This window comes from Platalea leucorodia (assembly GCF_965183815.1).
Source record: "Platalea leucorodia genome assembly, chromosome: 1".
NCBI classification, from domain to species: Eukaryota; Metazoa; Chordata; class Aves; order Pelecaniformes; family Threskiornithidae; genus Platalea; species Platalea leucorodia.
This window is the reverse complement of record NC_138823.1, coordinates 121,490,578-121,514,963: the sequence shown is the minus strand read 5'-3', so window position 1 is coordinate 121,514,963 and position 24,386 is coordinate 121,490,578. Positions and strand designations below refer to the sequence as shown.

General features: G+C 39.2%; 1 protein-coding gene across 1 annotated transcript; it reads left to right on the top strand.

Moving 5' to 3' along the window:
- Nucleotides 1–235: 235 nt before the first annotated feature.
- LOC309598625 (collagen alpha-6(VI) chain-like) lies at nucleotides 236–24,386 on the top strand (the record flags this gene model as incomplete). Its single annotated transcript, XM_082329375.1, has 6 exons — nucleotides 236–272; nucleotides 1,181–1,674; nucleotides 5,206–5,299; nucleotides 7,112–7,783; nucleotides 9,152–9,224; nucleotides 24,101–24,386. The coding sequence occupies 6 exons, from the start codon at nucleotides 236–238 to the stop codon at nucleotides 24,384–24,386; spliced, it is 1,656 nt and encodes a 551-aa protein (XP_082185501.1).

Sequence of the window (24,386 nt, the reverse complement as noted above, 5' to 3'; positions counted from 1 at the left end):
CACTCCCACCAGTTCCTCCACTGCTTTGCACTGAGCTGCCAAATAATTTCATCACACCTATTGATTTAAAACTTTCTCCTCTTTTTTTGTTCCGATTTCAATACTGCTCTCCTTTGGTTTGCTTTGGTTTTTTTCTTCCTCCCTATCCTCTTCCCACTATGGCTCAACGTCCCTCAGTACGTGGTGTGTTCCATGCCCAAATGTTTCTGATACCAGTTCTGTATAGGAAACGATAATGGAATTTTTGTCCTATGCTGAATTTGGCTGGAACAGTGAGTTGGTAATCTTCTCCCTTCGTGAGTGCTAGGTAAATGATCTTCTTATTACTGTAGTTATGCTACCTGCTATAGCCTGTGGTTTTTAAATTACGTTCTTCTTCATGCTGCAGCAGATTATTTTCTTCAACACAATTTCTGCTTTTAGATGTAATATCGTGGCTGGAGTAATTACAAGATGAAATGCTGTTTTCCTCCAGCAGTATCACCGTGCATTATCAAATCTTAACAGTCCTCCTGAGAATGACGTAGTAATAATAGCATCAAATCAGTATCCGAGCCGCACGGCAGTACCTGAGCTAGCGTAGGCCCACGCTGTGCCCAAGAGGAGCTTTAAAAGGGAATATTGTGTGCTGGAAATACAGGATACTTCTATGCAACCCAATGCAGACTGGTGCAAGCTGGCTCGGAGGTCGGTAGTGTCGGTTCTGCCTCTGCAGGCACACCCAGCAAGGGGGGCACAGACTGCAGCAGAGTCGCATCCCACTGGTGCAGAGTGCAGGGGAATGCGGAGCCTGTCAGAATTTGGACAAAACCCAAGCTCATTTCTACTCCTGGCCCTGTTGTTGTCCTGCTTGGTGATGCTGGAGAAGCCACTTCTACTCTCTGTGTTGCAGCTTCTCCATCTGTAAAATAGTGCTAATACAATTTAGCACTATTTGTCAAATATCTTTGTAAAACCTCTTTATGAGAATGAGCAATTTGCACTCTTCTATGCCTCACTTCAGTATAAGCTGGGCAGATCTTTGTCTGGCTCCCTCTTTTTCTTTATGCATGTATCAAATGCAGGATGTAGTTTAGCATTATATCATTTTATGTATGGCTTTTAAGTGCATTACTCTCCATGTCCAAGATGCAAGGGAACAAAATAATTTGGGGTGGTTTTGTTTTTTTTTTTTCCCTAGGAAAACTGAAATGCCCAGTATATCCAACAGAACTGGTGTTTGCCTTGGACATCTCTAGGACACTCACTCCTGAGACTTTTGAACTAATGAGAGAGATTATGATAGCAATAGTGAATGATGCCATAATCAGAGACAGCAACTGCCCAGTGGGAACCAGAGTTGCTGTTGTTTCCTACAACTCAGTTACCCACTACCTGATCCACTTCTCAGAGTTTCACAACAAGAACAAGCTACTTAACGCACTAAGAAATATTTCTTATCAGAGATCCTCCAGTGAACGGGACACTGGAAGTGCAATGAGATTCATTGCCAGGAACATTTTCAAGAGAACTCTACAAGGTCCTAACGTGAGAAAAATAGCTGTGGTTTTCAGCCATGGACCAGCCACAAATGCATCTTCTGTTAAACAAGCCGTCCTGGAGATGAGTGCAGTAGAAGTCATTCCAGTAGTTATTGCTTTTGAAAACACACCCCATATCTCCCAAGCTTTCCTGGTAAGAAATTTACTAAACTTTTCTTCTTTATGCTCAATAATGTTAGCTTAAAACAAGAAACCTTAAATGTATTAGGTCATGCTTATCCCACATGTAATGCTCTTGAGCATAGCGACTCACTTTTGTCAAACTTTGATCCAAGTTCTGCACACCAGTAGCCGTCAGTGAATCTTTAGTGATGCTAATGAAAGGTGTGGGAATCCTGGAGATTTTATAAAAATACCTTAGCAGACCACAACAAAGATAATGTGTGCAGACCATAAAATACATGGGTAACTTTATAGAGGAGAGATTTTGTAGTCAATAACTTCCTGATTAAAGCGTCTGTTACAACTCTCACACTTTGGAACTATTCCCGTCTACTTATAATCCTATGAAGCAGATCATGGAACAGCAGGTTCTCAGCTCCCTAGATGGTTCACTCTAAAATAGTGAAGAGAAAAACTGTAAAATGCCTCTGCTGGCCTGTTCTGGTGCAGAGCAATCTTCTCATAAGTAGATGTGTCTGTCCTACTTCTACCTATATGTGAATGCACGTTTACTTTACCAAATAAGTTCTCAGGAATGTGAGTAGCACTTTGCCACCTGACGTGCTTTCCTCTTGTGATCTTATTGCCCTTTCTCTGACACTTTTCTAAAGAAAGGCCAATAACTGGTCTTCTGCCATCTTGCCTTAGGAGCACAGTGCAGGGAAGGGACACTGGGAAAAGGCATATTGTGAGGCAGTGCATCTGACACAATTCGTGCACCATTTTCACAAAGGAGAAATTGTGAAACAGCTTAAGTGCGGGAAGTCTTTGGAGCTGGAAGACATAGTTCAGCTGAGCGGCCTGGCTATTTAGTTGGATGTTGTGACCCACATTGTGAACCTCTCCCATCCATTGTTGCAAAATCAATTATTAGAGTTACATTATTAAGGTAGAATGCCCTTATCACTGATGACTTCAAAATCCTCAATCCAACAAACTGTTTCTCTTGCAAAGTATGAGGTGAATCAATGGTGCCCATAGAGCAGCTAATGAAAATTCAAAACCCATTCTGAGGTGGTTTCTGCCTTTTTCTTATATTTTAAGTAATAAAGCTCAAAATTATTAGTAGTCACATTGCTCTTAATAGGGCATTTTGTACAAGTACTGCAGGTAGACTTTATCCTCTAAAATAAATTGCTATATACTGCAAGTTCACTAAAGTATGGATTAATTTTTATTATTCTGCTCTTTAGTTTCTGAAAGGATGTTATACTCTGGTCACTTGCTGTAAAGAAAAAAATATTAGAAACTATTTCATAACTGTAGCACTTCATTTAATACTGCCAAGTCGTCCTACAGGGAAATGTGATTTCTGTATTATAAATGTCCTAGGAAATCATGTAATTTCATTTTAGACAGAAAGGTCCAAATTCAATGACATAAACTTAGCATTAAAGACTATGTTGTGGAGTGAGGGTGTATTTCTATGGAATAATGTAAAAAAGATTGTGCAATAACTATAAGTTTTGTTTTGGGAGATTATTTTTCTGTCTGATAAGGAATGAGAGAAAGGATATATGACGAAAGAATTGTGAGCAAGACATGGAAGATTTTTACATTAAGAAAATGGAGCTATTGATTTAGATTGTGTTAATGTTCACCAAAAGTAATACATGACCTTGCAGAAATTATAATACTGCTACATAGGAAGGATTTTATGAATTTAAAGGATGCATTTCTTCCTTTCTTCTCTATTTTATAAAGTAAAACTGTTGTTCTAAAATTGATTAGGTCATGTTTCTCTAACATGCAGTTGAAACTCATGGAGCAATGTCCAAGAATATTTTAGCCTATTGGGTTTTTATTCTGACTTGCATAATTAATAATGTTATCTGGGAAAAGGACTTCCACATCATGCATAGTCTATTAAGAGACTGTATTAGGTACAGTGGGACTTGGGTGGAAAACGACGAAGGGGGACTGTGTTTCTCATTAAGACTGAATTATTTAGTCCCATTCCTGTGGTTTCTGTTGCAGATGAGTTATTTGAAATGGAAACCTCTTCCTTTTCTTCAAGTGTTATGCTCAGCTTAGAGGTTTACAGCTCATAGAATCATAGAATGGTTTGGGTTGGAAGGGACCTTTAGAGGTCATCTAGTCCAAGCCCCCTGCAATGAGCAGGGACATCTTCAACTAGGTCAGGTTGCTCAGAGCCCCATCCAACCTGACCTTGAACATTTCTGGGGATGGGACATCTACCACCTCTCTAGGCAACTTGTTGCAGTGTTTCACCACCCTCACTGTAAAAAATTTCTTTCTTATATCTAGTCTGAATGAGAGTCTAGATGAGAAACTGAAGCTTATTGAATATCTCTGTTCTTGTGCATATGCCTCAGGCCTCGTCATGAGAGCAAGCCCAGCAGAATCTCACCTGCCATTTCTTTCAAATTCACTAGATTTTACTTATTTCCTAAAGCATTAATTGTTTTCATCCAGAAAGGTGTCACTTCTTTCTAAAACCAACAAATTAGAAAATTAACTTTAAAATGTCGCTATAAAAGATTATGTAGTGTGGTTAAATATATGTACTCCGGGATTCAGCACAGATTTAAACTTTGTTCACCTTGCAAAATCACTGCAAGGTGCCAGTGATAACTGCTGCAGCTTCCTCTGTGTGAGAAGAGTCACATCCTAGGCAGATAGGAAGTTTACTGTCTTTCTTCCTGCTGTAAATGTGAGGAAGTTCATATCAAGTTGCATTTTTTAGAGTAGAGTGAGTGGTGCGAGAGGGCAGACACAGGTAGGGCACAGGCAAAACCAAAGAATTAGTTTTTCTGTTTCAGATCTTTCTGTAAGGAAAAACAACAGTTGTCCGGAGACAAAGTTCACAAGTGAGGATGAAAGTGATCCTAAAAGCTGGTACCCAATGACCTGGAAGCCTCCCAGGAGTTTTGGCCCAGATAGATGGAATTGTGTCCTTACATTCCCTATATTTATGATAGTGAACTCAAAAATCCTCCCTTTGTTTATTCTGAAGAGAGGACTTGTTGGAGAAACTCCTGGAAGGTGAACTGTAATGGCAGATACTGGGGAAGGAAGGAAGGAGATTAGTTGCTTCCCCCAAAGTAACCATAGCTCTTGAAAGTCTTATTGGTGTGGATAAAGCTAACTGTTCGTTATCACTGTCCTTCCCTTTAAGCTGTGAGAGAACCCAGGCAGACATACCCATTGAGGGGTTTGTGCCTTGGGGATCTGTCAACTGAGGATCTATCATAGACACAGATAGATACGAAGTCTTTTGCTTGTTTCACAATAGTGCTAGAAAAATGGTTTTGTCTCATTTTAGGCCTTAATTAGGAAGAAGTCTATATGAGATTATGACAACTGGGATATGTGCACTAATTGTCTGCAGTGTATCCCTCCCCTTCGCCCCTCCCCCCCTCCCCCCCAGTGGGTCTTCTGGGCCAAGTTTGTGCACTAAATTTACACTTCGTCAACAGCAAGAAATCATAGAGCACTTACTCAGCAGTACTTACCTGCTGTCTTTATTTTTTGTTTCTAGATGGATGATTCTGGATTGTTTCAGGTGCTAAATGTTCGTGGTGGACAATATAATGAAACGTTAAAAAGATTTCTGCTCTGCACTTTGTGCTATGGTAAGACCAATAGAGTATTTTGAATTGTCATTGAAAGAGAAATACAGTATTATGTAGAGTTGCCTAGTGAAGAGCAGTGAGATAAGCAAAAGGGCTGAGGCATTCCTCTGGCCTTACATAATCCTAGCAAAATTATTTGGCCGTGTTTCTTATTGATGTGTTGAATTCCTAAAGTAGAATCTGTTTCCAGTGAACATTATTTACGGCAACCTATCACCTGCATTGTCTTGACTGCTCAATCCATTTCAAAGGAAAATACTTAAATTGGAAGAACATGTTTGTCCCCCTTAAGCTTCATCAAATGTGGTGTTAAACATCTAGAGCCTTTTCCTTATTCCTGTCTTTCTGGGACCTTCTACCTAGGATAAGCACACGCTTTTCTTTCAGAGTATTTGAATCCTTGTCTGACCAGAATGCCTGGTTGAAAAGAATGCATTTACTTGAATTGCGTCCTAAAAGCAAGTGTTAATTAAATGTAACGGAGCAAGGCTACCAGTGTCCTTCAGCTTTAAAACCCTGCATGACAAAGTTTACTAACCTTTAAGAAGCTGTAGCAGTGATAATCAATGCCGCCTTCTGTGAAACCGGTATCTTCCCAGATGGGTGAAGACAGGTAATAGGGCTAGAGCCTACATCCTTTTCTCCTTCCTCCTCCTGATTCTTCAGAAGATTGTTTCTGGTCTTTCCATCACTATGTAAAGCTGGAGAGTACCCCCATGTATTCCTACTGGGACACACAGTGGTCAGAAAGACAGATGAAGTATTAACAAGGAATATCTCATTTTGTGACTCAGCTGATGGTCTGACATTCATGGCATGTGAGGTCCCCTGACTTCTTTATGATGATTCTGTGCAGTGCAGCAGCTATTAGCACACCTAACAGCTTGGGAGAAAGACTTGTTATTCTGCTGGAATCTGGACAATCTACTTGTATGTTCTGAGTCTGAGTTGGATTTATGTTTCATAGAAAGTAGTTTGAAAGATTAGCAAATGTTTTAAAAGTCTTCACTGTAGTCATTTTGCAATTTTTGGAACATTGATCAACTTTGACTCCTGATCAGAGTCCTCAACAATTTGGTGAATGTCACCAATATCACAAAGATTCTCTTCTGTGAAGAACATCATTGTGAAGATTGACCCTTGTCTGCAGTACTGGGAAAAATTGCAGTTCTGAAAATGCCATTTTCTTTTCTTGACCCAAAGTTCCTTTTCCAAAAGCATTGATTTCTCCTCTTAGTGCCATAATATTTTAGGTTTCCTCAAAAAGCTTACAGCACTTGTATTAGTTAGGAATAAAACTTCTATCTATCTAAATAGCCTCATAAATACATTCTGACATGTTGTACAAACGATAAAAAGTTGTGACAGTTGGTGTGTGTAGTGATCCCTGTCATCACAAAAAAATTAAATACCTTATCAAATACATACTGAAGTAAACAGGAGAGTTTTTAGTTTTTATTGATTTTAATGGGGTTTTTCTAAATTTTCAAAATCTTGGGTTTTTTTTTAAACCTATACAAAAATAAACAATTATAATATAATTAACTCTATTCCTATGATCTTTTTGTGTTTCCATGGGAAATAGAGCACCAATTGTCTTGCAGAACCTGGTGCATAATTATGAGTTTTGAGTCAGCCTTTATTTTCCTAACATGCATTGAGGTCTTTATAGTGGTTTTGTTCTTTTTTTTCCCCTTTTTTTCTTTTAAATTGGCCACTCTGACACTTTAGATCTGTGATCACATTCATTGTTACATATTTGCTTTTTGATTTATCTAAAAAAGTGCTAATTAATTTTACGTTCTTTTGCAGACAAATGTAAACCAGATGCTTTTTGTGAACGTCCCAGGCCCCGTTTACCGAGGGCATATGTGGATGCTGCATTCATTCTGGATAGTTCACAGAAGATGAGTGGTGCTGAATTTGAGCAAGTGAAAGACTTCATGAGCAAAGCACTCACTGCATTCAACATTTCCTCAGCTCCAAAAACATCTGTTGTAGGGGATAGAATAGCTGTGGTGAGCCATGCCCTACCAGGTTTCAAAGCTGGCACAGGGAAGAGGCCAGTAAAGAAAGAATTTGACTTTGTTACCTATGGCACTAAAGACCGAATAAGAAGATATATTAAAGAATCTCTTCAACAGCTGAATGGAGAGGCTGCCGTTGGCTATGCCATACAATGGACAATTGCTAACATTTTCTCACAGGCTCCCAATCCAAGGCCACTCAAAGTTATCATCATTATATCTGCTGGAAAAACGAGCCAATGGGACAAAGGAATATTTAAAAAAATGTCACTGCAAGCTAAGTGCCAAGGCTATGCACTGCTTGTGATTTCACTAGGAAAGTCCTATGACAGAAATGAACTGGAAGAGCTCGCAAGCACTCCTCTGGAACAGCATTTGGTTCAGCTTGGCAGAATCCACAAGTCTGAACTTGACTACGTAGTGAGGTTTCTGAAGCCATTGATACATTTCCTCAGGAGTAAGTTATCACATCACAGGTGGTGGGGTTTTTTTTTTATTTCCCTGTGAATTTTCAGTGTTCTGCAAAAGCACTGAATGGATAAGATTGGGGTGTATTCATGGATGTGCATTGCTGGGCAGGTTATATTCAGTCTTCCTTCACAGAGGTCCTCAGCCTCGTTCTTTGGGTAAAATCAGGGATTATATCCATCCTCCTTCATTCCAGGAGTCTTTATTTTGGTAGCTGACATCTATAGGGCCTGTTGTTTGCCATCAGTTTCACAAAGAGTTTAGCCAGGAACAACTGATGGAATGGATATGGCTTTGATGCTGAAAGAAGCGCTGCTAAGATTGCCATTGCTATGGAGCACAGCTGCCTTTTCTCTGCCTAGAAATATCCCTGATTTTGAGAAACAAATATTTGGTTATAAAAACGTTCCTTTCAAAAGCACAAACACCACCAACTTTCTCATGCAGAGCACCCTCACCATCAGATAGTTAAGGTTTTCCATTGCCTTTAGATTCTAACATCACTGAGACCTGTGGCTTCCAATAGGATAGAAACTCCTCAGTGCAGTTCTTTGGGCGACTTTGTCCTGATCATATATTGTATATTAAGCAAGGCAAATGCATAGCTAGAGAAGAAAATTGGCCATCATCAGGGTTGTTTAAATACAGGTCAATGGAGAATGCAAATGGGAACTGAGTTCAGAATTCATTTTATACTGTGTATATGGAAATCCTGCTACACTGCTGGGAGTTGGAAGAAAAAATTGACTGTGGGGCTAAATGCTCTATATTGGCATAAAATATTGACAAGTGTCCTGCTCCCATTAAGGATCAATGCCAGCTGACCTTCAGTGCGATCTAGGTACTTCTGCCTCATCAGTCAGCTTTGGAAGTCCAAGACCTAACTTTTCTGCTACTGTAAAAATATAAAATCTGTCTGTCAAATGAAAATGAGAACAGACTAATGATTGCCTGTATCCTCTACAGAGTGTGTTAAAATGTGAATATAGACCACATAAAAAGACAGCAGACGTTATGTTATTCATAGACTTTGTTAGTGGCTTTTAGCTAAAAAGTCAGAACAACTTACTAAGGAAATAAATAAATAAATAAAATAGTATAAATGTAATCCTCAGGTTCATCTAAAGTTTATTTAGGTCCTTCGTTTTTTCATTCAAGTTAATTGCACTTTTTCCTATTGATGGGTGCAGAATCAGGCCACCATAGCATTCATCTGTCTCTATATAGTGTTTGTGATATGTGTATAAAATTAATGAAGTCACTTGATTTGCAGCTCTTTTTGGATAAAAGGCTAAGCTTTGCCAAAATCTTCTGAATCCCACAAAACTAATGAATTTTGTTACTGTCTTCTGAACAGATGAGTACAACTACCCACCAGAAGAGCTCAAGCCAAAGTGTAGCACACTCCGCTTTCAGAGCCAAGGACCTGTGTAAGTCCATTATATAATTATTTGAATATTGGGAGGTTAATAGTGAGTAAGATTTACTTTTGGAGCACTCTCCTTACTGGGTGTTTTCAACAAGTTTTTTGTTTGATTGGCTAGAAGTCTGCTTGATTAGCAAAGATAAAGAGTGGAACTGGACTGTAATAAACACATTAGAAATTGACAGCATACCATGTTATGTTTTAAAACAAGTCTAAAATTGTTGTACAAAATTAATGTCATCCCTTGTATTATTTTTGTGTTTTAAACCTACCTTTGTAGTCACCCAAAACTATACATCACGCCCTTCTGAAAATTTCCAAGTGCCATAATATATTTTAATATTAAAATGCTACTTTTTTGTTATATGAAGGCTTAAATATAATGAGAAAAGAGAAATCAAAATGAGGAAATCAGTCACTGATGGCAGCCAGTTTTGTGATTCCTCCTGCCAAAGGCATTGGTGGGTTCTGAAACTGAATCAAAGTGCAGAGGGCTCACTTTCACTGCAGAGATTCCCTAGGGAGCTGCCCAGTAGGACACACACCGGAAAAGTGCTGCAAAAAGGCTGCGAGGCCAGCGTTGAGGTCAGCAAAGGAAACATGAAGGCAATATGAAACACGAAGACTCCAAGCCATTGTCTTCAGGGTTACTCCCCTGAAGCACAACTAAGAACAATGTGAAATTTTCCTGATTTACATCACTACTGTATAGACCATAAGAATCTCTGTTATGTAGGCAGGCACATTGTCAGCTTATATTTACTTGTTAGGGCAGCTCTAGCATGAGCCTGGGGAAGAACCTGAATTCTTGGATTAGGAAAAAATGGTGATAATAATGAGCAAAATCAAAGCTTTTGAAATCCTTTCTTCCTACTCTTGGAGGAAAATAGCTAGAGCAGCTGGTTGAGAGTTCTTGTTTCTGTTTTCTTACGTTTAGAAACACCATCTCTTATTTGCAGTCACCCTGTTCTAGGTTTTCTCTAGCAGAAGTTCACATATACATTACTTTGGATCATGGCTGATAATAGCGGTGTCGTTGACTTGTAACAATCAGTCAACTTTGTTTCTTACTCTCACTAAAGTCTATGTTTTCTTGAGAGCTATGTATACATTCTGCTGCACTTCTGTGCACAGTGCAAAAGCATTTCTAACCTTCACTCATATTTTTTTTCACTATATATAGATCAGTTTTTAAGACTTAGTTTTTCAAGAGAAGTGACTGCAAACAGTCAGGAAAGAGAACAGTTTGTTGATACCAAGAGAAAATATGTATTTTCTTGTTCTGTGTATAAAGAGGTTGCAGTTCTCTTAAATGGCATCTTTGGGGGGGGGGGAGGGGCAGGAAGAACACCACACCAGCTGAAAATTTATTCTTTTTTTCAGCCTATTAAATTGTATTTTCAGCTTCTTTGTATTTATGTTATAATTAGGCATTCAGTTCTGTCAACAGGCTTGAGCAATTTTGTCTAGAAATTCACTTCCCTTCTGATTTAGAAGGAGCTACCTGTGAATGTTTTATCGCCACACATCCTGATTGTGTCCTGTGTTTATCTTTAGCTTTTAAACTGGAGAGATGGCTGCAGACCATGTCACCGTAGAGGCTACTTCATTCACTCCTCCCTGGTACTCAAGAGGATTGTTGCAGGCTGATAGAAAACATACTCATTTAAGAACAAGAGTTTTCACCGAGAAGAAACAAAACTGGAGTAACTAGAAATCTAAGACACAATTTTCAGAAACGTGAAGCCCTTCAGCCCAGCTGAAGACAGTGGGGGCTGCGGGTGAAAGTAGAATCTGTGTTTGAAAGAAACAAGCAAGAAGGGAAAATAGTAACATCATTACACCAACTAGCCCTAGATGGATCCTAATGCATCCTTACGATACCAAGTGGAAGGAGGGGATCTCTTCTCCAACCTTGCCCCTGCTTCAAGCTGATCTTTTCATTACTTTTCTTCTTCTCTATTTGCAAGTGAATGATTCGTGCAAAACTGTCCATTTTCTGACAGAACCCTCTCTGAGGGGGATGGAAAGCCTGATGCTTTCTCTACTCACCTGCTGTCTCTTCCCAGCTAGCCTTTTAAAGCACAGATTTGCGTTTTGGTTTCTTTCAGCTCCGTGCTGTTTCCAAGATTTAAGTGAATGCAAACTGAACTGCAGAGCAGGTATCAGAATAGTCAGTAGGTGCTTAGCTAAAAGGAGCAGACCTTGTTCTGGAAAAAGTCCTGCAAATCATTCTTAACTTTTTCTTGAATTGAGTTTCCTGAGAATGTGTTTTGAGTTTTTGCAATCAAATGTTAAATCATGTTTCATAACTTTTTCCTGAATTGTTTCTAGCTTTCATGCCCTTCCTGAGGTATGAATACCAACCACAGATACCACGTTGTAAGAAGAAAATCGTCGGTACCATGAAGAGACGAAATGGCTTTCCCATGCAATTTTCTGCTATTCATTGTCCTTTAAGAATGCATTAGCAATGTTTGCTGAAATCATGATCTGATGATGGCTCTTTTGAAAGCTGGTAGATGAGAAGTTATTTTTAGCAGTATCTGCCACAAAAAATGATGATGATGAATGCAGAGAGACACTTGGTCAGTGGGAGGCAGGTATTTCAGGTCCTTCAGAGAGAGATGTAGAGAGAGTATACCAGACTATATCAGATTAATTGCAGATGGAGTTCATGGATTCTCCACTGTCCGTATCCTTAGCGTTTTCATTTTTCCTTTTCTCCTGCATCCTTAAGAGAGGAAAGTGGGTTGTGTTTCATTGTTAGGGACTACAACACTCTGCAGTGATGAGAGATGTTTTATTCCCATCTATTTCCATCACAGGGTCCTACAGGAGCACTCATTAACTTTGGGCTCAGTCAAGCACATGAGTTGGGAAGAGATTTCCTCAATGAAATACTCGCTATCTTAAATGCAAAGAGCATGCAGAAGGTGGGGAGAAATAACTGAAGAAATAAATTTCTGTCTTTATAAGGAGATGTTTTAGTTTGCTTTGCTTCTCAGATGTTTGAAAAAGGGAAAAAGAATGTGCTCTCCTTAAAGGCACACAGTAACCTGAAGACAGACAGAAGCAGTTCATGATTCTACTTTGGAAGTACACTGCATTCCAGAGATGCTTGTTTCTCTTCAGTGTTTCAGAGAACAAGATCACTAGAAAAAGATACTTGTTTTGAAATTACGGTACCTGTCTCTCATGCCTCAGAATTAACAAATCTCCATTGCTTTCAGAAACCTGAAAATGTACTTGAGGTCTGATGTTAATATGCAGCCTGTGTACTACACAGATGAGTGTTGGGTTCATCTGGGCTCTTTACTGGTGCTAACTGATTTGCAAGCTGCCATGAACTTTGTGTTTTATTTTTTCTGTTGCTGTTATTAAGCTACATCGCGGGATTTCCATTTATCTTGATTGCTCTGCTATAACATGTATATACTTCCTTATTAAATGAGAGTAGAGTGCAAGAAAAAAATTTTCTTTATCTTCCAAGCATCCTTGCGAGGAGCTGCGCCATAATGGAGTTCTGATACAGAAAACCAGAAGAGATTTGTAAAGAGAGAACACATTTGTTGCATTTCAGTTATGTAATTTCAAGTCATCATAAAAATGAAAAACCTGATGACTGCTCAAAGGCTGCACATTTCATGAAGCTTCAGATGATGTTTTTAATAAATTAACAGCTAGAAATGAGCATGTGCCATAGCTCTTTATAGCTTCTTAATTATAATATGTCCAACACAGAATATCAGCTGCTTCTTTATCAGCTAAAACTCTCAGGAAAATATGGAGTCCATTCTGATGTCACTAAAATTAACAACTACTTCACACATTACATTCTTTAATTTGGAATTGTGCTGTACCCAACATGGCGTGGAAGAATGGTTTTAAAATTGTGCTCCAAAACAAAACATATTTTAACTATATCAGAATTGCCAGTAGAAATACCTTAGATATGTCATGTGTCTATAATAATGGGTTTCTTGATGATCTAAACTTCTCTTAAAAATAAGTTACTGGACCTATTTTACAAAAGGAGTCTAACATTAATTTTATAGAAGATATTCTTTTTCATGGTATTTCTGTAGAAGAAGAATTGGATCTGGGTATTCATAAAGGACTGGTTACTGTTTATTAAGGAATAAGGAAACAGTACTCTATCCATTCTACTGCTCAAGAGGTCTTTTCTAAAGAAGATGGGATAAAGAAGGAACACCACAACATTTGGAAAAAATGCTTTCTCCTGTGCAAAGTTCCTTGGTTTTGTTCTTTGTTCATTTAAAGGGGGGGGGGGAGGGAATTAATATTCTAATTGAAAACAGTTGCATCCTTGGCCAGGCTGGGAGGGTAAGCAGGAAAAGGCTGGAAAGTGGGGTTCTCCCATCCTGCTCTCTGCCATCACCCCAGCTGTTGTGCTTCTGCCCATAAGTGTTTTCCCAGCATCCTTTCCTCTTCTCGCTCCTCACTCTTTCACAGCATGGTGGAACACAGAAATCCATTTAATTTATAGTTCTACCAGTACTTGTTCTTTCAAACCCTTCTCTTTGCTGTACCACAGTCAAAGAAAATAATTCAAAAAATGACTGATCATTTATAATAAGAAATTTGCATCTATTTTAACTATTTCACTAAACCCAAAACCAACCAAACAAAAACTCAACGAAGTACTTTGAGACTTACTAATTCTGTGCCACAGCTGAAGTTAAGTTGTTTGATCCTGCTGCTCCTATCTTTGTGAAGCTCCCCATTGATTCTTGCTTCACATGTCTTAACATGCCTAGCATAGAAGCACTTGGACTTTCTTGGCAATAATTGCACTGTAAAACCTAAGGAATCTCTAAAATAAAATGGATGCATATAATCATCCATTGCCATGGCTGGGTGTATGTGATGTGTCTCACAGCCCACTCTTCCTCTCAATGGGGCATTAAATTTGTCTCTAGCCTCTGTACTGCTGGTCATCTTTGTAAAGTCTGCAGGAACTTCACAGCTCTGAGACCTCTACCTGTCTGTCACATTTAGTTGAAATTGGCCAACATGTTCAAAATTCTACTGTTCCAAGATAGACAGACAGACACTGTAACAATATTAACCGTATTTTCATTGGAAAGAAGGCTAAAAAGAACTGTAGAAAAACAGGATCAGTGCACTCCACCCTCCCTTCTCAAAATGGCCACATTTTCATTGTACATATGGAAAACTTTCTTTTTAAAACTAACCCAGATTCTGAAGAATTTTACAGGATGTCATATTTTTAAACTAAAAATGAAACCTGGATTGAAGCAGGAAAGGGATTTCCAGCTAATTTTCTCTGACTAAACTGTCCAATAAAAGCTGGCTCAGAAATTTATTTCACAATTTATGTCATACATTACTAAACTTGTGGTTCTGGATCTTTGCTGCACTTCTCCGGTGGGAGCAGTGTCAAGCAGCTCAGTGCTGTCTTCTGTGTTGGTTACCTCATTACTTTAGCAGAAAAAGAATTCGTGATAAGAAGCCTGGGAAGACATTCATGCAGATAAAAGAACAATGTAGCACACCATTTTAATTAAAAAAAAAAAAAAAATTGTCATTGTCTTTCTGACCAGCTCACAAGACATCATTACATCTGTGGGTTGTACATATATCTAATACCGTTCATGCTTTAAGCTCTGAATTTCCTGAGTCCTTCATGCTTGCTGTGAAGGTAACCACAGCACTCCTTGTGATTACGTGATTTCCTGTGGTTGGTTTGTACTGACTGACTCACTCTAGCATAATTTTTGAGAACACGTTCACAAAATGCAATACAGCATAAAATGCTCATTTTCTCCAAATGATTTAGAAAAACCAATAGGTCTCCCAGCATAGTCTTTCTTGTACTGTGATATACTGATATCCATGGAGTCTTGTGGCACATGTTACTTTTCAGTATGAGGAGTGAAGTGGACTTGTGTATGATGGAAAAGTGTCATTGAATGCCAGGGTTTTTTTCTTTCACTCAGTCTTTTTATGGCTTAAGACATAATGGCCTTTTCCTGCTTCAATCTTAGATTAAAATTTTGGCTTGTGCTAGTTAATACAAAGCTATACATTTATGCACTTACCTTTTTATTGTAAAATAACAATTCGCAAATTTTAAAAGTCAAGTGTTCTGTCTCCCTAGGCAATCCCCTTTTCATTCTGCCTTGTATATTTCACTCAGCTGACGTTTAGAAATAGATTATTTTCAAAATTTACTTTTACAAACCATCCAGGAGAGTTTTCTCAATTTACACATTATCTTTATTTCTGTTTTCACTTCTGCTACTCTGTTTTTTTCCTTGGTTTTATTTAATTTTCAGATACTAAGGCACTCTTGCAATTTTTGGATGAGAAATCATTCTTTTAAAACCATGCACAAGCAAGATATCAAAAAGAAGGATTTTAAAATGTTGTTTGAAATAGATGTCTTTTTGCTCATGTACCCCAAAATTGCAAGAAGTAGTAATAAAAATGGGTATGATGTCCAAACCTGGTTAGTAATGAACTCAAGGGAGTGAAGAAGAGGAGACTGAACTGCATTCTGGCAGCTGCTGCTGGCAATAAACCAAATGGTTAGGGCCTGACTTCCATTTCTGACCTTTTTCTAAGCGTTCTGCCCTCTTTGGCACAAGCACAGCTTTCACTGCGATCATATAAACCATGCCAGAAATGGACCCTCTATACTGCATCTCGCTGGCAGATCTGAAATTTACACAGAACTGCCAAGGTAACTCTCATCTTGAAGAGATTAGTGGGAAGCCCAAGCTTATATTTTTAATAAAAAAATTTGACATTCTGAAAATAATAGAAGACAATTGGATCCTTGCCATCACCACTCCTGGATACAGTAAGTTCTACAATTTACTGTAACTCATGTTGATCTGTGTCTTTATGAATTCATTTCAGATTCAATGGTCAGTATTTTAATGAGGTAAATAACTAAATGTGTTTGTTCTTGCAATGCCACCTTTTCACACAGTGTGTACATGGATGAGGTTCATTTTATTTGCAGTTTAGCCCATCTGACCCAGCTGCCTTCAAAGGTGGAATATTCTCCTCATGATCATCTGCAACAGTAACATCAACCATCCTTGATTTGGGGCTTGAGAGCAAAGTTGTGTAACTCAGCTTGCTTGCATAATTCTCAGTTCTTTGTCTCCCCTGTGATTTTTAGCCATACTCTTCTTGTCCTCTTCTTTCTTTCCATAAATCCTTGAAAGACTGCTTTCTTTAGCAGTCCCTTTCTTTTCTGTGTACCTAAGAATATTAACTTCTTTCTTCTTAATTACACTAGCAAAGTCTCTTGTGTTACAGTCTCTTCCCAAGAGACCATACTTTGTCTCTCTTACCAAATTGTTTCTAGGTAATACCCATGGAATATATTGCAATAATATTCCATTTCAATTTCTTCTAGTCTCTGATTCTGTCCTTCAAACCCCAGTTTTTACAAATATATGTATGTAGATGATGGTTTTATGCGTAATTATCTCCTCTGAAGCTGACTCTTTGAAGAAATCAATGATCAATGGAAATCATAAGGTGAGAAAACAGGTTTCATTGCAGTCATTACCCCTACCCTGCAATCTAGAGCATGACTGCCAAAATGGTGTCAGCTGGAATAGAAGAGTCTCTTGGAGACTTCAGCCAGCACAGCACAACCTCATCACAGTGGAGGATGAAAACCAGTGATTTTTAACACTTTACTTTTCCCTCTCCTTGGTGGAGAAGAAGATCTCGACCATTATTTCCACAGGTAGAAACAGAACTTTTGCTTGTGCTTTCAGAGCTGTTGCCAGCTTTACTCGCAACAGCTTTCCTCCACTTGGAAAATGGATCTATTCCTAATCTCCCTTACTGTATTTTAACTACTACTGTATTTAACAATGTTGATCTGTGAGATTTTATATCAGGTGACAATTATTTTTGGAAGGCTTTCATTGGGGAACTTGTCAAAATCCTTATGGAAATCCAGGGCAATCAGGCAGACCTGTATTGTTAACGTGGCTAGTGATTCTTTCAAAGATACATTTATAATAAAAGACTTCACCTTACATGTTGACTCTTCCTCGATAGAGCACATTTATCGATGTCTCTACCAACTCTGCTCCTTTTTATAAGAAGTCATACTAGTTTGCCTACTGCATACATTATGCTTGTCTATAAACTCCCCAGAACTTTTCTGTAAGACCTGATTCTGCCAATTTTCATCCTTCTCGTACTAGAGCAGTTTTAAGCAAGAGGCTGCAAACCATAGTTAGCAGTTCAACTCTTTCATTCCTGATGCCCTTTAAAACATCTCACCCTTTAGATGAGTATTTTCTGCTCTTGGCAATTTACTACTGCTTGAAACCTCTCCTACCAGCTTGGCAGATGTTTCAGGCAGGCAGATCCTCTGGCACATCACCTACATGTGCAGAAAAGGGGCAGGAGTCTAGCATAGGAACCTCCTTGAACTCCTTCATGGTGAACCCGGATGCAAAGTACCCATTTAATTATCTGCCATGGCCTTGCTTGAAATCTTCTTTTACACCTTCGTCAATTATTGGCCATACAGACTCTGTTAGATTCTCATTCCTGTTATATTTGAAAAAGGGTTTATTATTTGTTTTTATGTCTTTCTTACAGACTTTTTTCCCTGAGAATATATTTTGCCTTGCTTTATTGTATTTTTACATATGGTTTCCAAAGTTTCTTTTTCTCTGTTTTCCATTTTACTGTAATTTATGTCTTTTGAAAGGTTTATTTTATCTCACAGTAGCCTTTCTTATGCTGGTGTGAATGTGTTATCTAAAAATGTTATCTTTGTTTAAATGTCACACGGCAGTAGGATGTCATCATCATGGCAGTTAAATGGAGTCTTTCATTGTTGGGCTTTCCACCTTTGCAGCCTCTGTAATTTCCTTTAACACACTGCAGATGGCATCGCCATTCTGGTAACAGAGTCTGTGCTCTCTTTTGATGGGATTCTGTCTCTTCAGCCTCCCTTTTGAGTTTTGCCAACTTCTGCCCCAGGCTTAATCTGAGGATACAAAGCTTTTATTGACATCAACCCAGAGGAAACATCACTGCAAATATCATACTCTTTCACATCCATTCTCCAGTCCCCTAGTCTTTCCTTTAAATATTCTGCCAAAACCTTTTTAATTTTTACTGTCAGCAATGTGCTATCATTTTAGTTTAAATGAAGACCGTCTTTCCTGAACAAGCTACAAAAGTTTCCCCCAGTACTCACTGAATCTCAGTTCTTCCTCCTTACACTGTTTTCCCATCAATACATCATCTCTTTCTGGCAGTATGCATGATTCTGGAAAAGAATTTTGGAAAATATTACTGTGCCAGTCCTGGCCCTTTACCTCCTTTTTAAAAGCCCAAATTTTGACTCCAGAACATGTTTGCTATTGTTTAATCTGTCATAGCTGTCAACACAATGATTCAACCACCGAGCCCTCTCCAGTTTTCCTAAGAGTCCATTTGGACACCTTGTATTATGTTTGCACAGTGACCAGACAAGCCATCCTTCATTCTTCTTCGACATTACAAACCTGGCTATCACCTACCAAATGCTGTCAGCTGGGGTCCCTATCCCACACTGCTTCATTTGGTTTTGTTTGGTTTTGCTGCCCAGGCCCGTCTGACTTCTCTTGTTTTGACTTAAGTCTGCTCTTCAGGTTGGAGAGAATGCCAGCTTCTTGCCCCTGCAGTTAAACTGCCCTTTACTTGTTGGCTCACTGTATGCCGTACCTGAACCATGGGAATTTTCTGGCTTGCACATTTAAATATGTGGCAGGACTTCTATGCCAAAGCTAACCTAACAAGGCTGCTTTCCTTGATTACTTGTTAGTGCTTCCATTTGATTAAGGATGATTAATTGACTGTCACAATGTCCTATATCTTTGTGCAAAATTCCTAAGCCAGTTTTGTACTTCAGGGTTTGGGATTAGTTTAGCCAGCTGCTTGAAATGTGTAGATGTGTTTTGAACCGTGAGTGAAACACCAAGTTCCTGGGCTCTAAGAAGCTTGTGATGAAATATTGATGAAATCCGCTGAGTTGTATCTGCTATTTCTCTAGGCTTGGAAAGGAGAACAGGGACTGAATCAATGTTGCTACTGTGAGAACACAGATTAAAGTTAGAGACAGATCCTGAATTATATGGGTAAATCAGCACTTCCAGTTTAGCCAGAAGCCTCCCTGTTACAGGGAACACTATGAGTTAGTAGGCGGAAAATCTATGTTATTAACAGAGTACTATTCTTTAAAGAGGTAAGAGTTTGGATAAATATTATTGAGTAACACCGGTTTGTTTTCCTTTTTTGGTTAGCTTGTTGGAAAACTGAGTATCACTAATGACAGTTCAAAGTTGATTTATTCACATTGTAACATGTTTTAAGCAGAGCTAAACATGCTAAATCCCACTAGCTAAATTGCACTTTTGTCTAAACTGGCACCTGGGTTTCACCAGCTCCTGACAGCTCCACTACAGCTAGTCTGTGGGAGGCAGAGCTCAATAGCAGCAGTTGTGTAGGGGGATCGGTCATCATTCTCCTTGTCTGCCATCTCACCATTTGTTAATTTATTAAAGATTTTCTCTAAGAGCTAGAAACTTTTCCTGTGTTTCCTATTTCATGGCCTCTCTGTGAGCTTTCTTTGTTGCTACTGTAAATTTTAATGTGGCCATTGGCCTTGATTTACTTCTGTTAACGAGGTCGTCTTTTAAATACATACGTTGTCTGCTTCTGTCATCTTTTGCATTCAGGCTGCTTAGGCAAATGCAGATGAACGATTTGTTTTCTTCCACCCTCTGACCCCGTCTTCCTCTCAGCCTTTTACAGTTCCCTGCAATCATCATGACCTGACATTAACAAAATGAAATGTAAAGGAGACAAACACAAGGCACCACTCTTAACAGGGAGGAATTGTGTGAATGAAGATGAATAGCAGCAGCAACAATATAGAAGGAATTGGCTGCTTCAGCCATCAGGAAGCAAATCTGTCTCAACAGCGCAATGTGATGAAAGCCCCAGATCTCTCCCTGCAGTGCATGGACCAAACTGTTCTATATTAGACACAGAAATGAATGAGCTTTGTGTACCTGGAGCACGGCAGCAGCTTGTTAGGTGCCACACACCACAGAAAATGTAGACAGACAGCACTGAGCCCAGGGAAGAGGAACAAAAGTGACATAAGGAAGGGCTGAATAATTTGAGTTCACTTAGCGAGCCTAAAGATGAAGGAGATGATAGGAAGGAATAGCAGCAGGCATGATAACAGTCTTAGTGGTATCTTGAAGTAGAAAAGTGAAGTGCAAAGCAAGACGAAATCTGCATAATTTACAGCAGAAGATGTAAATCAGGCATGAAAGGGAAGTGGCAAGGGTCATCAAGAGTAGAGCAAATCAATGCTTGCTGGGGAGGCTGTGGGCTTTCCTTTTCTGGCAGGCTCATGAGAACATACTATACAAATGTCTCTCAGGGACAGTATAGGTACACTGATCCTGCTTCAGGCAAAGGGACTCACTGGATGAGCTCTTTCCTTTTTTCTTTAACAATTCCTGATCTCCCTGTATTTACTTAAGCTGCCTTATTCCCTGCTTCTGACTGTCCTGCCTTTCCTACTAAATTAGCCAGTCATTAATGCTATCCCAGTTCTTTCTTGGAGAATGCTGTAACTGCAGTCATTGAAAACACTGACATGGATTTGGGCAAGTAAATGAGCTATACACCTTGCAAGCTTCTTTGCTAGGAACCGTGCAAGTGTTATAAGCTGATAAGCAGTGAAGAATGTTACCATTTAAGAAGATATTGTGTCTCCAGAAAATTGTCCTTCCCTGAACCCTCAGAAATGAAGTGCTGCAGACTTTTCCCCTTGCACCTGTCTACAGCGCAGCAGTACAGCATGGTTGTCTTTTCCTTACCCTGATCTGAAGGCATTCCTGAGCTCAAATAAGCCAGCTCTGATTTTAAAAGTTCAGGACTACAAGTAAACCTAGGCAACAGCGGAGAAGACCCCACTGTCTTCCTGAAGCGTGGCCCAGCACACAGCAACATTTTCCATGTGAGGAGACCTCACTGCAGTTTATTCTGGGTCTGTGGAGCAAAATGGTATTAAACATGTGAGAGCAATGCCTACTTTTATTAATCCTTGTGATTTGTCTCTCTGTTCTTGCATTTCAGGTATGCCAGCATGCCCTGTGCCTCCACCTGACTTGGTGTTTGCCTCAGGCTTTCGCACAGAAGTTATACCTCAAATATTTGAAAGAATGAGAGAAATTATAACTGTAATGGTCAATGTCACCAAAATCAGAGACAATGACTTCTCTGCAGGAACCAGGGTCACTGTTGTCTCCTACTCCTTGGCTGTCCACAACCTAGTCTGCTTCTGAGAGTCCTGCAACAAGAATAAACACCTCAGAGGTAGTAAAAATCTGAAATATCAGAGATCCTCAAGTGGATGTAATATTGGCAATGCACTGAGGTTGCTGCCAGAAACTTTTTCAAGTGAATTATCCAAGGTCCTAACAGAAGAAAGAGCTGCATATTTCAGCCAGATCCCACCACAAATATGTCTTCTATTAAACACTGCAGTCCTGAAGTAGAGTGAATTGGATATTTTTCCTGTCGTTTTTGCTTTTAACGATATCCCCAGCAACGAGAAAGTGTTTGAGGTAATAAATTTGCTATTTTTTTTTTCAGTCAATAAAAAGACCTACACAGGCTAAGAAAGATGTAGAAGAGGACAGCTTGACAGTTTAGCAAGGCAATGTGGAAGGGAGAAGGGAGAGATTACAAGCAGGACTGCAGGTTTCTGTTCAGAATTAGTTTCATCGCATCACAAGAATCAAAACTCTTGAATCTGGAAATCGGTAATTAAGAAAACTTAAGGCACGTAATGAGTCTGGTAAAGAACAGTCTGAATCTGGCTGCCTCCTTATGGTTAGTTGAGAGCATAAATCCATAACAAAGCTTTTAATTGTAACAAAAAAAAAAATCATGGTTTTCCCACTACTTCCTTTCATGCTTGCCTGCCTTCCTCTCTCTCTCCACACCTAATCAATTTTGGTGTGTTTTAGTGGGTTAACAAGAGTATTTATAAGGTTTTTTGCAAGCCATGCCTTTAACAACTTCCTGCCAATTCTTACAGGGTCGTGTTAAACCCCTGTGTCCTCTGACGTCGTCTCATAACTCGGAGTAGTCCCTTGAACTGGTGGCTGTGCTGAGTGCTGCAGGGATTCATGGCTGCTCACCAGGTGAGTGTATTTCTGACTTTTCCTACATTTGTTTCACTTTCAACCTTGAGCTCTGCCCCCATGGAGTAATTCCACATTACTGCTTTTTTTTTTCATTTTTGCTATCAATGTAAACTCCTGTGAAAGGCTGACTAATATCTGGTGAGAATGCTTTATTTTAAAATCTTCACTTATAAACTTTCTGGACCATATTCATCCTAGGTGTGACTGGTGTAACAAAGGGTTTACTTAAAGATGAAATAGGTGCATAGTGTGTGGTTTTTGGATCAGAAATTGTTAGGTAAAAAATTGTACACAATAGAAAAACAAATACATGACTCATAGAGATTACCAAGTTAGGTTGAACCTGAACAGAATACTGTATTAGAATATGTATTGCACACATTATTTTCCTGTAAAGACATGCAGAAATAGTAGATTTTTCTCCAGAAAAACTGAACTGTTTCAAGATGCTATCTTCTGTGGCAGCTCTATTAGCTCACTCAGTTACAGAAATTCAATTACTTCTTAATCTCACTTCAATTACTTTTTAATTATTTCTCAATCATCTGAGTATAGATTATTGAAGACTTCATCCATCACAACTCACTTCAGTGCTGATTTAGTCCTAGCTGTGAAAGCCAAAACAAGTTTATTGACAGGGAATTTTAGTATCAGCATCTGCACCTAAAGGAAAGGTGATAAAGAGTTTGCTTCAGTGTCAGCAGTGTGATGTGATTACACAGAAGTGATTATCTGAAGGTGTTAAATGCACTGACAGAGCAAGGATAATTTTAGAGATGTAAGATACCTACCATACCAGACTGCTCATATCAGCACATCTGACTCATTCCACAACCACTGCACATGCTCAACTTTTAGTGAAGCTGATGTGGTTTCCATGCAAGGAGACATCATCAAATTAATGGGCCCCATCACTTTGTAAAGAGCATTCATTTTTGTGGAGATTTTGGCTGAGCATTTCCTTTGCAAGTAGAAACTTCAGACAATATCTCTGTGGGGAGCAAAAAAAGAGCTCAGCATAGATCAGGACTCGATCTTGTCTTCTCCTACCTGTCTAAACATGAAGTATATACTTGTATACTCTCCATCTATAGTCAGCACAGATTTATCACTGACTCAAGAACCCTCCATTAACTACAGACTCTCAGCCTAGACCCATAACTTTTGTGTTGCTGAAGTTGAAAGACGAGACCTATTCAGTCCTCAGTGCTACTTCGTGCTACTAAATATGCCATTTCCCAGCTAACAAGCCTGTGAACACAACTGATTCCAAAACTGCAGTAGGTTGATTCTGAGCCATTCTGATTACAGTGGATTCTGAGCCATTCCTGAGATGATCCTCTGTGCTGCAGTAAGGGTAGCCGTTAGAGCACCATGCGGTACTTCTATTAATTGCAATGCCTTACTGTTTAATTGCCCATCCAGTGTTCCCTACCTCAGAGTTTTCTACATTAATTTCAGTGGATGTAGCTTCTGGCCCTCAGTCAGCATTAAGGGAGGTGTAGCCCAGAATGTAGCTAAGGTGCAGGGGTGGATCTGAATGTCATGAAACCTTGTCAGAAACGAAGCATGTGCAAGATGCATATTATTCATTGTTTTATTTTAATGTACTTTAACTTTTGTTATACAGAGAAGCGCTAATTAATTTATGTTCTTTTACAGACAAATGCAACCCTGGTCTCGATCCTTGTAAACATCACAGGTGTTGTCCACCCCAGGAACATGTGAATGCTGCTGTCATCTTGGGTAGTTCATGGAAAATTATCAGCAATGAACTCCAAAAAGTTGGAGACCTCCTGAACAAAACACTTGATGCTCTGGTGATCTCCCGTCAGCGTAGTGGAGATAGAGTAGATATGGTGAGCCATCATGGTCTTCCAGGAGCAAAGAGAAACCAAGTGGAATTAGAAATTTGA